General features: G+C 43.7%; 1 protein-coding gene across 1 annotated transcript; it reads right to left on the bottom strand.

Annotated features, from left to right (window-relative positions):
- Positions 1-279: 279 nt before the first annotated feature.
- On the bottom strand, positions 280-15,493 carry VKORC1L1 (vitamin K epoxide reductase complex subunit 1 like 1). Its single transcript, XM_068210336.1, has 3 exons — positions 15,258-15,493; positions 5,379-5,488; positions 280-4,727 (listed from the first exon to the last, which is right to left on the bottom strand). Exons 1-3 carry the CDS (start codon positions 15,449-15,451, stop codon positions 4,501-4,503), a joined length of 531 nt encoding a protein of 176 aa, XP_068066437.1. The 5' UTR covers positions 15,452-15,493; the 3' UTR covers positions 280-4,500.
- Positions 15,494-16,431: the final 938 nt, after the last annotated feature.

The following is a 16,431-nucleotide window of genomic DNA, read 5'->3' as shown; positions in this document are numbered from 1 at the left end:
ACTCATTTTCTTCCCCAGTTTCAACAGACCTGACCAAAACACAGATGAGGATTTGACACTGGTCACTCCTTACAAACCAGGGCTCAGCTCAGCCCCCCCAAAAATCTGAGCACACGTTTGAGGGTTAATTCCTGCTTGTTCTCAACAAAGCCAACCCTGCCCAGCAGCTCCCTCCAAATCCAGGGACACATCCAGCAGTTTCCAGGGATTCTGTGGTCTGTGGGACCAGCTTTGAGCAGCCCCAATAAAGCAGAAAGTGATACAAATCACAAGGTTGGGTTTTTCTTATTTTTGCTTAAAGAACTGTAAACATTGAAAGCCTCAAGTCAACGCTGCTCAGCCTTTACACACAATGCTCAGCCAGACACAAAGCTGCAGGAATTCTACTGGGAAAACTGGGATCTGGGGAGAATCAAGTGCTTTAACCCTTCTACTGCTAAATACACACAAGATCTTGGAAAAAAAACCACACGACTTGGTACAATTTCTAGAAACAGAATTACAGTACTGACATACAAACAGTTTCTAAGGCTCAGACTGAGTCCAAAAAGGCCTCTGGTTGGGTTCATTCAAGCTCTTGTTTGGACTGCATGAATGCAGCATAAGAATGATTGCAGCAAGACATCCACAGGTAATTTCTACATTTATTTTTGTTGGTTTTTTTTTTTTTATACCAAAAAAGTTATGTGCAACAAATAGAATTCGTACATATTTACATGGTTTTTTTTCACCTGTGAACAAAATTGTATCCTAAGCCTCCAGCAGAGGATCTCTCAGCCTGTATTGAGAAAAGGAACATCTGCCCAATGACTCCATTTTAAATGGGTGTTGGATTTGGAGTTGAAAGCACTGGGAATAAATAGTTGATGGAACATACTATACAGAACAAACACCTAATATTTAGGCCATGCTTAACACAGTTTTGTGGTAACAAAATACTTCTTATCTTTTCTGGACCAGTTTAAACAACACTGGCAGAACCAAAGCCAAGCTCTGATCTCAGCCCACATAAATTAGGAGCAGAACTGCCTGAAGCACCTCACCAACCTCCTGGAACAACTGGGGCTACAGCAGCACAAAAATGCAAACTCCAGCATTCAGAAACCTCCTCAGCAGAGATCTGCTGTCACCTCAGATCTCAAAGGTGCTCAGGAATGGTTCATTGGCCTCAGTGTCACAAATGTTTCACAGGAAGAAACTTCTAAGAATATTCATTTCCTCCACGAGACTGGAGTGCTTTGTTTGCCTTAAAGAGTAGCAAGTACCTTACAGTAAGAGGATTTCAGGAATGTTTCATTCCTAAGCAGGGTTTGGGATGAGGTTTTTTTGCCTTTCCAATCTGCCCCTCACTGTAAAATTTCCAACTCAGAATATTCCATGATCATAAAGGAGTTCTGGGATTCTGAGAGAGCCAAAGAGGGGCAGGAAGACGCCAGATTCAGAACCTCTGTTTGGATACTGTGAATTTTATCCCTTCCATTCTCCCTAGTGTTGAAACCACAACAAGGATCTCTGTAACACCCCCCTGTCCCTTGCCAGCCCAAATATCATTTACCTGCCTTTACCCAGACTCCTGCATCCTTGAGAATTTTTAGGATTTGCCTTTGGATTTGTAAGGGTAAAACCAGTATCAAGCACACATTTGCCACCACATTTTGGCTGGGGCAGGCAGGGGGGCACAGCTGCACTCCTGATTTCCATCACAACCCATTTTACTGGAAGGAAGATGCTGTTTCTGTCAATGGGAGCAGCAAGGAAAGAGTCAAAAGAACTGGAAGCAGAAAGGTCCAAATTTCTCCTGCTGGGATTATTCTGCTCTTTATTCAGGCCAACTGCATTTCTGAAGCACAAGAGAGAAACAGAAGAAATCAGGGCCGTTTCTAGCAAATCACTTCCAGTAAAAAGTAACTGCAAGGGAAGCACACAAGACAAGAGAGTTCACAATTAAGGATCAGATTTGCAAGGTCGTGCACAAAGTGTGGCTGCAAATTCTCCCAGAGCCCAAACTCCAGCTCCATTTGCTCCCTATGTGCACACTAACAAGGACTGCTGAAAATCTGGCCCTAAACATTTTTACTAAACAAACTGAATCAACAGACTATGCCCACACAAACAAGCACAAGACACAGTGAAGTTAAGTCAACACCAATACTTTCTAGCTGATGGGGCTTTTTTCCCTCTTTTTTTTTCCCAGAAATTGGACCAAGTACTCATGGATTAGACTTGTCTCCATGGCTGCTTGCTCTGAGACAGGAGCAACTTTCAGGCAGCACATGTTCACCTCTTCCTTGGATGAAAAAAAGATGCCTTTAGTGTAGATCACAGGAATGCATCAAAATAAAATCTATACAACACATTAAACACTGCTACTGCCTCAAGGCTTGGGAGAGAACAAAGCCAAGCCTTGAGGGACCAATTCAACATCATTCCTTCCCCTTAATATCAAAGTGGAAGGCATTTGAGAGACAGAACTAAACATCAAGACAAGCTTTAACTATACTCTGGTCAATACAAAACTCATTTAATGGATTGTTGGCTAAAACTGTCAGATGAGGGACAAGTCATTTAGTGTTACATGCAACAGATGTTACTCACACCACACAACTCTGTACAGAAAAGCAGTTTCCACCTCCACCCTTGGTACCAACAGAATTACTTCAGTAGTAATTTAAATATTAATTTTGTCAATTCAATCTCCCACCTTGTTTTGCTCTATGGAAACACTGCTCATTTCACAGTCGAGTTTATCCTTAGTGTTTAAAATCCACTTACAATGGAAGTGTTTCTCTGACATTCGTATTTGAGAATGAAAATGCTAAAAGGAGTTAAATTAGTTCTTTAAATAAATGGGTATGCAGTTGGAATTCTTCATATTTTGAACTGACAAGGGCAAAAAGCAGCACAGCACCAATTACAGAAAGTAGCTGAACCCACACATTTTGGTGTCACACAGTCTGAAACACAAGTATTTCACTTTTCCAAATCACATCAACCTTTTAAATTAAACTAAAAACAATACTGCTACCACTTCTCAGTCTAAAAACTAAAACCAGATCTCTTAATACTCTTCTATCCCCAGCAAGTTTGCTGGGAATTTTGTTTGTTCATTTTTAAAGCAAGGACACTTCTGCCTGCCAAGTTCAACACAAAGTATTTGGTTTAAGATTTGAAGACAGAAGGCACTTTTAACATTCAGCCTTAGAATACTGAGTGCAGAAACAATGTGTACAATTTTGTTCCTTTGTTTAAATCTGCAGTTTAATTTTTTTTCCCCAATTAGTTCTTAGAAAGAGCAATGATAGCACTATATCACATTTCATTTTCAGGAGCACATTGACTTACTTATCCCATTAAACAGGTTGCCCTTCCAAGAGATCTTCTGTGTGTGTGTGTGTCAGGCCTAAAGTTCATTTCCCAATATAGCACAAAGCAAAGATCCTGACCAAGATCAATTAAAGAACTGCTTTTTCAGTGCACTGCTTGGTTATCCTGCTCACTCAGTGGTTTCCACTGCAAATTGCAATTCTATACTGCAGCATTCACAGAACATCAAACATTAGTAACACTGGCTGGCTGAGCACAGCTTCAAATGGAACAGCTCTGCTTGGAAATGGAGTCCTTTAAAAGAACACTTCATCCAACCCCCAAACTGAAATCAGCTTCTCATTGACCACATGAAGCTATTTTTGTTCTGTACAGAAATTAATGAGGTTGTCGTTTAATCAACATACTTCAGGTTTCAGGTTTAATTCCATTTTTGTTACTGGAGACAAAACAAAAAAAAGGGAAAAAAGAAAAAAAAATTAGAAAAAATGGAACCAACCCCAAGCATCATTCTTGTGAAAGCACAACAGTGAGAGCAGCAACTCCATGTTCTTTAGAGGTCACTTCTTCCATTGTGTCAGTTGACTCTGAGCTGAACCCTCTGACAGCTCCTAACCAAACCCATGGGACAGTGAGTTCTCCAGGGATGAAACCAAGAGTTCTAATTTTATTTACAGTATAAGTCCTAGTCAAATCTAAGTCCATCAGCTTAAAAAAAAAAAAAAAAAAGAAAGAAAAAAAAGAAAAAAATACACATACTGTAAACATGGCAACATTAAATATGGTGATGCTAGTCTAGAATATTTCATGTCATGATCACATCTTGTTATACCTGAATTTATATACAGGATATTTTATAGCAAGTGTTACCCACTTCACAAGTGGAGGGAGAAGAGAGAGTCTAGGTTTTGCTGTGGCTAAAACTCCTTCAAAGTAAAGTTAAAGCTTGTCTTTGATTGTTACAGAGCTTTCTTTCATAACCGCATTGAAACTGAAGATTAGCACAGAGAAATTATCTGGGGCCCCTTGAAATTTATAATTCAAAATTTCCATTATGATTCTTTTGGGGGAAAAGGGGGGAAAAAAGTGTCTGATATGGAGAATAAAAAAATTACTGCAAAATAAACTTAATGGAAGTTGGGTCTTCAGACTGTCAGTCAAAAGTTCCACCAGGGGTTATTCCTGTTTGGGTTGGAGTTGCCTCTTCCAGGCCTCGTTCAAATAAACTAGTCGTTTGTAGTTGATGATAAAGAGAATGAAGTTCAGCAAATATGTGAGCACGCAGACAATGCAAAATTCCTTCAGCACGAAGTACAGAATGTATGCCAAGTACAGGGACCCTACTACAGACACTATGGAGGATGTCATGAGGATTAGAGCTGCTACTGCACTTGCTGTCATACCTGCAACAAGAGAGACAAAGTTACTCACCCCTCTCCACACAGAGCAAAACTGAATTCAAACTCAGCCACTCAGCACCAGTTACACAAAATTCTGGTTAAAATACCACCTGGGTATTTAGAGAGGAGTATCTAAGGCTCTGTCTGACAGCCCTGTGATAAGGAGTGTGTGTAGGATTAAGCATCCTCATATTCCTGAGTTATACGAAAATTCGTGGTCAAGTTGTTTCTGTCAGGATTAACAGCTTTATAGGGAACCATAGAGTTACCAAGAAATACACAAAATTATATTTCATGCACTTTTTTGCCTGCTCTCTCCATTACTCCTCCAAAACTTGCCCGTTCCATTTTTATTTCCTCTCTTTTCCACCATGCAATCCAATGCCAAATATACTGGAGTGAAAATACCAGCACAGAAACTGTCTTCACACTTGGATTATTAATAGCATATCAGGAGAAAATGCAATTACTCTTGTTATCAGTTGGGTTTTTAAGCCCTTTGGACAGATGTATCGAGTGCTGCTAAAATAACCCCGAGATATAAAAATCAGAAACATTTATCTGGTTTCCTGCAGATTTTGCAATGGATATTGCTCTCCTTCAACCCCACAGCCCTGCTTTGTACTTGAGGCTCTGAGGTGAATGAATACTTACCAAGTAGCATTTGTAGTATATAAAACACCAGGCCAAAAACACTGTTTGACTGATTTATTGCACTGTCCTTTCCAAAGATGGAACCCAAGAGACCGAATCCTCGACCCCATCTGTAAAACAGGGAAACTAATTAACTCTTATTTGGCCACCTCCTGCTTTCCAGCAGCATTTTCAGTTCAGGGCTGTTGGGGAAAGAAAAGGACACGTATTCTGACATGATTTATGTGGTGTTCTCCTGGAAAACCAAGCAGCAACAGGGGGAGCACTGGGCACAGCTTCATCCCACACCTTGCTGATTAAAGTTGTTTGACACACCAGGAACTGCGGAGTTCACCCAGCTGGAACTTCACTGAACACCAGCTCTGCTTCCCAGGGCTGGAGTTTGAAGCTGTTTTGTCACATAAACACTTCCTTCCCCCAGTGACAGCTTCAGCAGCTCTCTGCACCACAGTTAATTGGACACAAGGTCACTACAAAGCTGAGGCAAGGATTTGTTCCACTCACTTGTCTGCATCAGAGCAGGAGAATCAGGGCATAGATCTGTACCTCAGCTGCTCCTCAACCAGCTCAGGAGGAACCCAAATCTGTCAAGCACACGAGCTGAGGATGGCACCATCACAAGATCCCCAGCCCTCGTTTTGGAGCTCTTGCACAGTGTGACACTTTGAACCAACACCTGAAATCCCTGCAAAGTGACTTTCAACTTTCCAGTGATAAGGCAGAAAGCAGCACGAGCCCTACAAAACTGCTGCTGCAGAAGGAGGAGGAAAAATTAAATTAGCAATTGTGTTTGTGCCAGAAACCATTAATTCCATGCCCTAAGGCAGATCATGCCATTATTTGTAAAAGCAAAGTGAAAACCCTATTTATTAGTTTCACTTGAAAATATGAAGTTATTTTGTTACTCCAAGGCAATTTAACTCACAAGAACACACTGGGATATCTGCCAGCAGATTTTTGGGGCATCAAGCCAAACATCACACAAATGTAAGGTTTGCATCACATTAGCAGCTTAACTGAGCAAGGTAAAAAAATGCCATTCCTCATCCTGCTGCAGCAGGAAACTCCAAGGAAAGTGCAGTTTTCAGGAAGTTTCCTGTCCTAGAGGCAATGGCCCTGCTGAGCCAAGGTTTGTCCCTGCACGTGGCAGGAATGGTGCTGATGTCACTCACCTGGGACTTGCCATCACATCACAAGCAGTTTTCTCACGAAAGAGGCACCACAATGAGGATAATTTAATACCATCTCCAAAACACTTTCTAGTCTCACAGCCATCTGTGCAAAACTCATCATTTTAATTGCAGACTAAGTTTGAATTCACTATTAATACTCTTGTGCTCTTCTCCCCAAGAAACCCAGCAGGTCCCAATTCTTAGAAAGCAGATTTACTGTATAAACAGTCAAAAATTAAACATACTTTCAGCTAGTTTGGTCTGAAATATTTTAAAAGTGAAACTTTTGTGCCAATATTAAGCTTCAAGGCAGCACAAACAAGGCTCTTCCAGGGGACAGAGCCTCAGCATCCCAGAGCTGCAAGGAAAAGCAGTGCAGCACTGCCTGGCTCTCTGCACTCATCCCAGGGCAACTCTGGGACGATGGAAATTACAAAGAATTACAAAGAATCTCAGTTATGGTGAGATTTCCTCCCACTCCTTGAATGTTATCTGGATTTTAAGTGACAACTGTTAATTTTTTAGCCTTCCTTTGATAAGATGGTCACAGCACATGTAACAATTGTCTTGTGCTATCCAAATTCCACAGGCTGAATTAAAGAGCCACACAAATACATTAAAGAAGTTGTAATTTTTACATTTAATAGTTTATACTTCTTTTTCTGTATTCCTACATTTATAGATGCTTCAGCCTGCCATCCACAGGTTCATTCTACTGTTGTGGTCTCCAAGTGAGAATTCTTTGCAGGTTGACATTAAAATGATTTGAACACACTCAGGTTTTCCTGCACAACCCAAAGTGGGCAAAGGTTCAGCATCAGCCTAACTCCAAACAACTGCAGGATGCTGAATCCACCCCTAGCTGAGTGCTCTCACTTCTGATGCTCAGCAGATCCTGTGGTTTCTGAGAGCAAACTCGAGCTGAAACTATCAGAAATGGCATTTTACAGAACCTGACCCTGCAGCTGTTCTGCAAGAGAATAATAAAATGTTGGCAGTGGAGGGATAATGAGTTCCAGCCCTTCCCAGGAGTCAGAGTCCTGGAGTGATCTGTGCAGAGCTGCAAGGTCAGAGCACAGGGAAAGCTTCTTCCACATGCAGGAGTTCATCAAGTGCCTTGTTGGCCTTGTAGCAGCTTTGAGGACATCAAGTATTAAATTTCAGCCCATGGAGTCCAGGTCTAATCTCCCATCTGATTGCACACACTTGGAGACAGCTAAGCAGCCTGGGCTTCAGCACAGAACACTTTTCCCAGCCTTAGAAGGTTTGGAGCGGGAGCAAGTGTTCTGTATCAAACTGAAAAGCAAAGTATTTAGACTTTATATATTTACTTTGTATACTCCCTTTCTCATCTCATTTCCCTGCTGAAAAGTCTAAATCCTCTCCAAATTTTATTAAGGTTGTAAAACTCACAGTGAACCAGGAACTTCTGCCAGCAAGTGGAGGAAGGATAAAAACTGAGTGGATAATGTTCATTTTCATACCAAACTCAGGTGTGAATTGCCTGATTGATGATAACTTTCAAAGTCTAAAAAAATATGGCAAACAAATAGCAAGAAGAAAGTCGTAATAGCAAGATAAGCTGCAAAAAAAGAACCTCAGAAGTATTTCATGTAACATAATTTAGAAGTGTTATCATGTGCATAATTTTTTTTTTTTTTTGATACAGAATGCTAAACAAAATGACCTGCAGGAAGCACAGAGCTGCTTGCACAGCAAGATAAAAGCAGAGCCTGATTTCAGCAGGCTTTCCCTGGTTCTGACTGGTGGCTCCCATCCCTGGAGCAGGAGTTCCACGCTGAGATCCAGGTCGCTGTCACCCGAGGTGACTCAGAGCACCCTGACAAACACAGGTGCCAAACCCACTTTCACCACACCCGAGTTGCACTGCTATTAAAAAATCAAAAGCAATCTGATCTACTTGCAAGGAACAAACCTTTAAGACATCTTTGTAACTCAGTTTCCCTCCCTAGCTGCACGTACCACTCAGAATGTTCTTCAAAATGTTAAATAGTGATTCAAGAAATCGAAAATGAAGTGATTCATCTCCTTTCCCAACATCTACAATTGAACACTGCAGTGATTTTCAGTCCAATGTTCACTGTCTTTTATCAAAAGGAGGTTCTGAAAATTATTACCCACCCTCTAAACAATGCCCCTTTTGGTCTGAGGTACTTCACAAAGCTCAGCAATGTTGCATTTTCAGAAGTTCAAAGCAGTATTTGTGTGCAATTGTTACTTCTTAACAGGAAGACAAAAAGAACTGAAGTCACTGTGCTCCACAAGTGATGTACCTCCAATAAAATCTTACACTTTTACGTCACTAAAATGATTTCAATCTCTTTTGCACAATTATGAACATCCTCTATGTTCCAGAACAGCATATTAGGAGGACACACTTGAAACATTTTAGCATAATTTAGCAGGGAAAATGCTAAAAGGGAACAGAAGAACCTCATTTAGTCCCCCAGCATCTCAAGTATTCCAGAGGACAAGCAAACAACCTTCCAGCTTAACAAGTTACAAGCTCTGAGCTGTCAGCACTGGCTCCAAAAGCAGCAGAATTCCGAGCCTGCCAAACACACCAAGCCAAACAAACCAACCAAAAAGCGTTTCTTTAGCCAGGAGTTGGATCAGTGTCCCCTGCAGCCCCTGTAAGAAATGCTGGAGTGTTTCTGTAGCCAAGCCCCAGCTCTGACAGCTGCCTGCAGATGTTTTGAACAGTTTTGTCGAGGTCATTGCCCAAGATGCTTTCTTTGACCTCCACTGTCCTTAAGGATCGGCTGAAACTCATGAACTGGGGTTTCACCTGCACCAACACTTGGCAGCCTCCCCCGAGGCCTTCCTGGATGTTCCAGATGTTTTCTGAGCACTTTTGGCCTCAACAACAAGCCCTGGTGATGAGCAGAATCACATCCCCTGGATTTCACCTGCTAACCCCCTTGGTTTTTATGGCCAGAACTGAACTAAGCCCCACATTTCCATTTTAACAAGGAAAGAAGCTCACTGGCTCAGGGCAGGTCCAGCAGCAGGTGCCTTGAGCAAAGGACAATTCCCAGGTGTCATCCCAGTGTCCTCAGGGACTGCTTGGAAATGCAATCAAATCCCTCAGGGGAGCAGATTATTCAAAGGCTCGTCTGATCCCAAATCTCTGCATTGTGCAGCAGCAGCTTTGCCAACACAATTCTCTCTCTGTTGTCGGGTTTGGTGCAATGAAAAGGGGAAACAATAACAAAGATTCTGTACTCAAACTGCAAACTCAAGTTTGGGTGGTTTTTGGGTAGCAGTAGTAGTTACTTAAGCAATAGTTACTTCCTCTCATTTCAGGATTATTTCTCATCCCATGAGCATTATTTTGTTATCAACAGCAAGCACCCCTTACCACTTTGTAACCTTGAGGGAACAATAAATCTAATTTTCTAAAAAAAACCAAAACAAAACAAAATCTACACTTGATAACTGATGTGCACATTTCCTTAAGCACCACGGGATTTCTGAGATAATTTCTGGTCCAGAATTAAAGTTCACAGAGGGGAGCAGAGCTCACCCCCTGCCTTCAGTGAAAAGCTCATATAAAGGTCAAAGGATCTGGAGCATGTTAAGAAACTTTGGTTGCAACTTCTTTCCAGCTTCACCAGAGGATTTTGGATTAAATCTAATTCATGGTTTCAATGCCACTCTTAACAGTTCTAATAAATTAAGTAAAAGCCTTCAATTAGAAGCCACAAAAAAGAAGATTAAAAATACCCATTTGTAAACTTGCCAGGAGTGCTCAGAAATGTTGATACACTTAATTTCATGTTTAAATCTATTAGCAGCATTTCCAAATGAGGTTTTCTTCTATATATCCTCCAGCTCTACTTCAGAAAGAGTCTGTAAAAACTCTCAGTGTCTAGATCAGCAAAATATTAAGCAGACAGTGGATAATTATTTTATAGCAGCCTTTACAGAAGCACTGGCTATTCAAGATATAAGCCAACAGCACTGATTCCTTCTATTCCTTCCTTAATAATCTTTTCTATTAAGCTACCATAAATGAAGCCCAAGTCTGAATTATAAGCACTTTGTTAAATTTACTTTGCACCAGGCAAAATAATTCTTAGCCCTATTACAAATTCCAGTCAAGTTGGAAATGATATATTTATGAAAAGCAAAAATTAACGTGTTTGTGTGAGCACTGAAAGGATGGAAAATACAAGATTCCCACAGCAGGGGCACTGCTGTGTTTTATAAAAATGTGCCTCAATCAATAAGTGTTGTATCAGTATTAAATCATCAATTTTCTACTAGAAAGATGGAAAAAAACCCCAAAACATTTGAGTTCTCAGCTTCTGCAGCTTTAAGAGTGACTTGAGTGACTTTAAAACTCCAAGCTGGTTTCTTCCAGCATTCCTGGAACATCTCCCCTCTGCAGCACATGGAATCAGCTCTGGATCCTCCCAGCTCACACCCTCTGCTCCCCCCTGTGCCAGCCCTGAGCCCTGTTTGCACAGTGCCAGCCCAGCTGGGGACAAGGGACAGAGAACCCTGGCACCTAGGACAGGGTTTCCCTTCAGCACAGGAGTGACTCTGGGCTTCCCTCCTTTCTCCTGTGGCACTGACTTTGGCTCCTCCAATTTCTCCCTGCCCAATTCCAAACCAGAGATCTTCCAAGCTTCCCTCAGACAGCCAACTCAGTGAATCCAGAATCCCTTTTTCATCACCTAACACCTTCCACCAGTCACTAACACTTGCAGCTGAAAACCTCAAACGTATCTGGATATCTGCTTGCAGGTACAGCAATGACAAAACTCCTGGATACCAGGAATTTATTAGTATAAATATGAATGATAACTGTCACATAATGTTCTTTACTTGCAATTAAGGAAACTTGACAGACAAGAAGTTTTCAGGAACTGCCCCACAACAGAACCTGTTTAAACATCAGCTTAGGGAGGTCTGGGGAGTTTTCTCCATGTCCCATTTTTCCTTGGACAATGGGGTTGTTCTCATCACTTTCATCCCTGTAAAGATGCACCAGAACAGCTCTAGCAAGGTGTGCCCTGCTGAGAAACCAGCACTGAGCAGATTTACCTGCAGTTCTTAGAGCAATTCACACCCACTCTACAGAGCAAGAGCTCTACACCAGCACAAACAACCAAACAGAGCACAATGGGTGTAAATTCAGTCTTTAAAGTGATTTATGAACGTGAGCAGAACCATACAATAGTACTAGACCTGTCACAGGCCACCCTTTCAGACCTGCCCTCAAATTTAACAGGCATTTTCAGGAACTACCAGGTGAATATTTTGGTGCACCCAGCAGAAAACACAAGGTGGATGTGCAACCTTAGAGAGGAAAGTGTCCCCACCCAGGGCAGGGGCTGGGACAAGATGACCTTGAAGGTCCCTTCCAACCCAAACCATCCTGCCACATCAGACTCTTACACAACTTTTCAAAGTGCCTCAAACACAAGATACCAATCCAAAACTTTGCCCATGAACAGAATAAGGAATGCCTAAAGCACCAGTGACATCCAGATTCTCCAAATGCTATTTTCACTCTAGAACTCCTTCAGCAATCAGGCAAAGATCAATATTGACTATTGCCAAACCTCTTCACTGACGCAGCTGCAAATATTGCTAAAGATACACAAGTGCCCTTTGCTCGTTTGTGCTGCTGTCTTGAGGCTCTCTTACAGCATTCATTAATGCATGCCAGGCTATTAAAGTCATTCAAAACCACTAATTTATCCTCCAGTAATCTCCAATTCATCAAGACACAAAGCAGAAATGTATTAGAAGATCCCAAAATCTCTCAGGGCATGGAAAAGACCAAAGCCAAAGGCTCTGGGTCTCTGCATTACCACTTAAAGGTCACATTTTATTTCAAGCTGTAGCATGACCTGTATGACTTGAAATGTGTTTTATTACTTTAATTCCCACTGTGAAGCTACAGCAAGACCAAAATATTTTTTCAGTCAAAACTATTATCCAGTATAAAACAGCTAGTTTATAAAATAACCAGTTTATAAATAAAGCCATTCTTGACACTTAATTATTCTCAACTATCAGACAGCAATTAATTTAAAATAAATACAGCAATGGCCATGGATGTGAGGTATTGCACTAATACCTGCCTTTATCAGCCACTCCTTAGCCAATTTTATTTTTAAACTATTTCATGAACTTTCCCCTTGATAAAAATTTGAAATATGCTGACCATTCATGTTTTGGGTAAGGGATACTGGGAAGGGATCACTCCAACATAACCTTCTGCATGAGTCAGGCTCTGATAGGAGATTTTCTGTGCTCCTCCCTCTGCATGCTGGCAGTCTTTACATTTCTGTTCTTGTTGTTGTGCCAATGCCAGATCTGGCTTAAAAGCAAGACTTGGAAATACCAACAGCTGGTGAAAAAAACTCCGCCCAAAATACCAGAAAGTCAGCTCAGGAAAGAATAAACTAAATTATTCTAATTATTCTATGCATTTAAAATGAATCCTAACAGCACTAAGTGCTTTTTAAAGTTCAGCCCACTCCTGGAGTCAAAACTCAAGATGTGAAGATTGCAACATTCCAAGTTCCATCAGCAAATCCAGCTTAAATAAAAAGTCACATAACCCAATGAACCATCCAAAAGCCAAAGTAGAAACAGAAGTTTCTCACCCAGTTAACTCTGCAGAGTTAACTCTAATCATTAGCTAATCAATTAATTCCTGACTGTAAGTGTAACAGCTCAATGAGAAATGTGGGAGTTAAATCTGAATTACCTGGGAAAAAGGTGGAACACAAAACTGAAACTTTACAACCCCAGTGAAATCTAAAGTGTGGTTAAAAGTTCCTTTTAGAAATGAAGTTTCTGAGAAGCTTTGGTGATGTGGGAACAAGGAACACTCAGCTGCAGACAGTGACAGAGAACAGTGGACGGGAATGTGGAAAATAAGATTAATTTATTTCCAACTTTAATGCCTTGCCCTCCTGCCTTACTTTTAAAGCAGAACTCCCCCTCTGTGTCCTGCACAGCATGGAAAGCAAATTCTTCTCCAAATATGGTTGGAGTGAACAGAACTTGCACGTTCCTTTTCCACAAACTCCTTTCACCACCTGCTCCAACGATCACGAGCTCTCCTGGCATTTGCAGCGCTTCACTCCAGGCATGGTTCTCCTAGCAACTGCTGGGAGATCTGAGTGCATTTTATCCCTAACTCCTCACATTATCATCTAGAATTCCTCCAGCAAAGGATTCCCAGGTCTTACTCAACGTGTCAGCTGCAGCATTGCTGATGAACGCTGTAATTACCGAGCTCGGTTCCATAATTAGAAATAATTCCAATTATATCTTCTGGTAATTTCCTTCTCCCAAGTGTTCAGTAAACACGCATCAAAACTGTGACATCCAATTCCCTGTCACAACAGCAGCACTTGCTGCAACAACAAAAAGCTGGTGGAGGACCAATTCTATACAAGAACAGGATTAAATCTCTGTTACTCTCTTTTTACCCTGTACCTGTGATCAAAGTTAAATCACTGATGAGACTCACATGCTTTAATTTCAGTAGCCTAAGCATAAATTAATATATATTATTTGAATTTATCTGGTGAGTTTATTGAAGTTTCCTCCCTAGTTAGATCCAAACTTCTCATTTCAGGCCACTTTCCAAGCAGAGACATGAACAAGCACCTTCACAAACTAAAGATGACCTGAGGCAGACAGAAAAGCAGAGTTAAAGCCTTCACTCAACCACAGTATCAGGTGGCCAGAGATACAGATCTCTGTCACACAATCTCACTTCTGTCACCACAGAAGAGGATTTAGGAAAAAGAGCTCCCTGGATGTTTTGCCTCAATAATTTCACAGCTCCCAGCTTGACAGAGGATGGGAATGTTCCCCCAAACTGCCTTGTTATGATGATACAGCAAGTACCTCTATAAAAACTGTGTGTCAGCTTTTGCACTGCGAGGTGAAAAAGGAAACGTCAAGTACTCATTCAGCTGAAGACACTAACACAATGACAACAAAATTCTCATTAAAATAAAGAGGAAGGACTTAATACACAAATTTGCTCAAGAGTCAGATTTATACAATGACTCTCCTAACAGAAATAAGAGCCCTTGGCCTTTAGAAAACAATTGCTAAACTGGTTGGACACCTGCAAAATAAATCAGGATTTGGACTGGGCTTGTGCTGCAGAGGCATCCAAGTCTCCCTGGAATGAAGCACTTCCTCTGGATCACCAAAGCCTCTCCGGTGCTGCCAGCGTTCGTCCCAATGAAAACGCAATACAGATACCGCAATTAAAGCTAACAAAGCAAACCACCCGCAGTTGCACTTGTTTATGTTGTCCTTAACCACTACTCACAGCTACAGCACGCCACTCTGCCCAGCTTTTACCACTAAAACGCCTGTCACTCCACCTAATTGCCGCTGATTACAACACAGCAACTGCGGGCGCCTCACCCTCCAGCCCGTGGTGATCCCGAAAATCCCCGTTCCCCCGGCCGCCCTCCGGCCATGGGGCTGCCCCACACCGGGAGCGCCGCTCCCTCCCCGGCTGCCCCGGCCCCTCCGTGCCCCCGCCCCGCCCGCAGCCCCTCCGAGCACCGGCCCGGCCCCCAGCACACCCCGAGGCACCGGAGGCAGCACTCCGGGACCCGTCCCCACCGCTCCCGCAGCCCTCAGCCCCTTCCCCCCGCGGGGGCGGCGGCGGGTCCCACCCGCGCCTCACCTGGAGGTGATGGCGGCGGAGCAGCGCACCCGCTCGCTGAGGTCGCACAGGGCCTGGTAGTGGCCGTCGCGGCCCTTCTCGCGCTCCAGGTGGCAGGCGTACAGGGACAGCAGGATGCCGGCGGCGCACACGGCGGACCGCGCCACCCGCTCCCAGCGCGGCACCGACACCCGCAGCAGGACGGGCGCCGCCATCTTGGCCCCGTCCCTCCGCCTCAGCCCGCGACGCGCGCCCGGCGCCGCCCCGCCCCGCGCACGCGCGCGCTCCTCATTGGCCGGCCGCGCACGCGCGCGCGCCCCTCATTGGCTGGCCGGGCGGGCGCGCCACGACCCCCCCTCAGCCTCCCCCCCGCGCTGGCCCCGCCCCTCGCCGCTCGCGCCGGACGTGGCGCCTCGCGACGACGTCACGTCAGGCCGGGGAGGGGGGCGGGGGGGGCGTGGCACGGCGCCCCCTGGCGGCCGCCGGGGGCCACGGCAGAGCCCCCTCACGCCGCGCCGCCTGAGGCCAGCCAGAAAACTGGGCTTTTCCAGCAGGAAAACGGGCTTTTCCAGAGGGAAAACGGGCTTTTCCAGAGGGAAAACGGGCTTTTCCAGCAGGAAAACGGGCTTTTCCAGCGGGGAAAACGGGCTTTTCCAGCAGGAAAACGGGCTTTTCCAGCGGGAAAACGGGCTTTTTCAGAGGGAAAACGGGCTTTTCCAGCAGGAAAATGGGCTTTTTCAGAGGGAAAACGGGCTATTCCAGCAGGAAAATGGGCTATTCCAGCAGGAAAACGGGCTTTTCCAGAGGGAAAACGGGCTTTTCCAGCAGGAAAACGGGCTTTTCCAGAGGGAAAACGGGCTTTTCCAGCAGGAAAACGGGCTTTTCCAGCGGGAAAACGGGCTATTCCAGCAGGAAAACGGGCTTTTTCAGCGGGAAAACGGGCTTTTCCAGAGGGAAAACGGGCTATTCCAGCAGGAAAATGGGCTTTTCCAGCAGGAAAACGGGCTTTTCCAGCAGGAAAACGGGCTTTTCCAGCGGGAAAACGGGCTTTTCCAGCAGGAAAACGGGCTTTTCCAGAGGGAAAACGGGCTTTTTCAGCAGAAAAACGAGCTTTTTCAGCGGGAAAACGGGCTTTTTCAGAGGGAAAACGGGCTTTTTCAGCGGGATAATGGGCTTTTTCAGAGGGAAAACGGGC

This window comes from Anomalospiza imberbis, chromosome 20 (assembly GCF_031753505.1).
Source record: "Anomalospiza imberbis isolate Cuckoo-Finch-1a 21T00152 chromosome 20, ASM3175350v1, whole genome shotgun sequence".
Taxonomy (NCBI): domain Eukaryota; kingdom Metazoa; phylum Chordata; class Aves; order Passeriformes; family Viduidae; genus Anomalospiza; species Anomalospiza imberbis.
The sequence above is the reverse complement of the archived record's forward strand: the minus strand, read 5'-3'. Positions and strand labels throughout refer to the sequence as shown.

Bases quoted from the DNA above. Each gene is read 5' to 3' on its own strand.
- VKORC1L1 (XM_068210336.1), bottom strand. From the start codon at position 15,451: ATGGCGGCGCCCGTCCTGCTGCGGGTGTCGGTGCCGCGCTGGGAGCGG. The intron at 5,489-15,257 runs GTGAGGCGCGGG...CCTGTTTTACAG, and splicing joins TCCGCCGCCATCACCTCCAG to ATGGGGTCGAGGATTCGGTC. The intron at 4,728-5,378 runs GTAAGTATTCAT...CTCTTGTTGCAG, and splicing joins TATACTACAAATGCTACTTG to GTATGACAGCAAGTGCAGTA.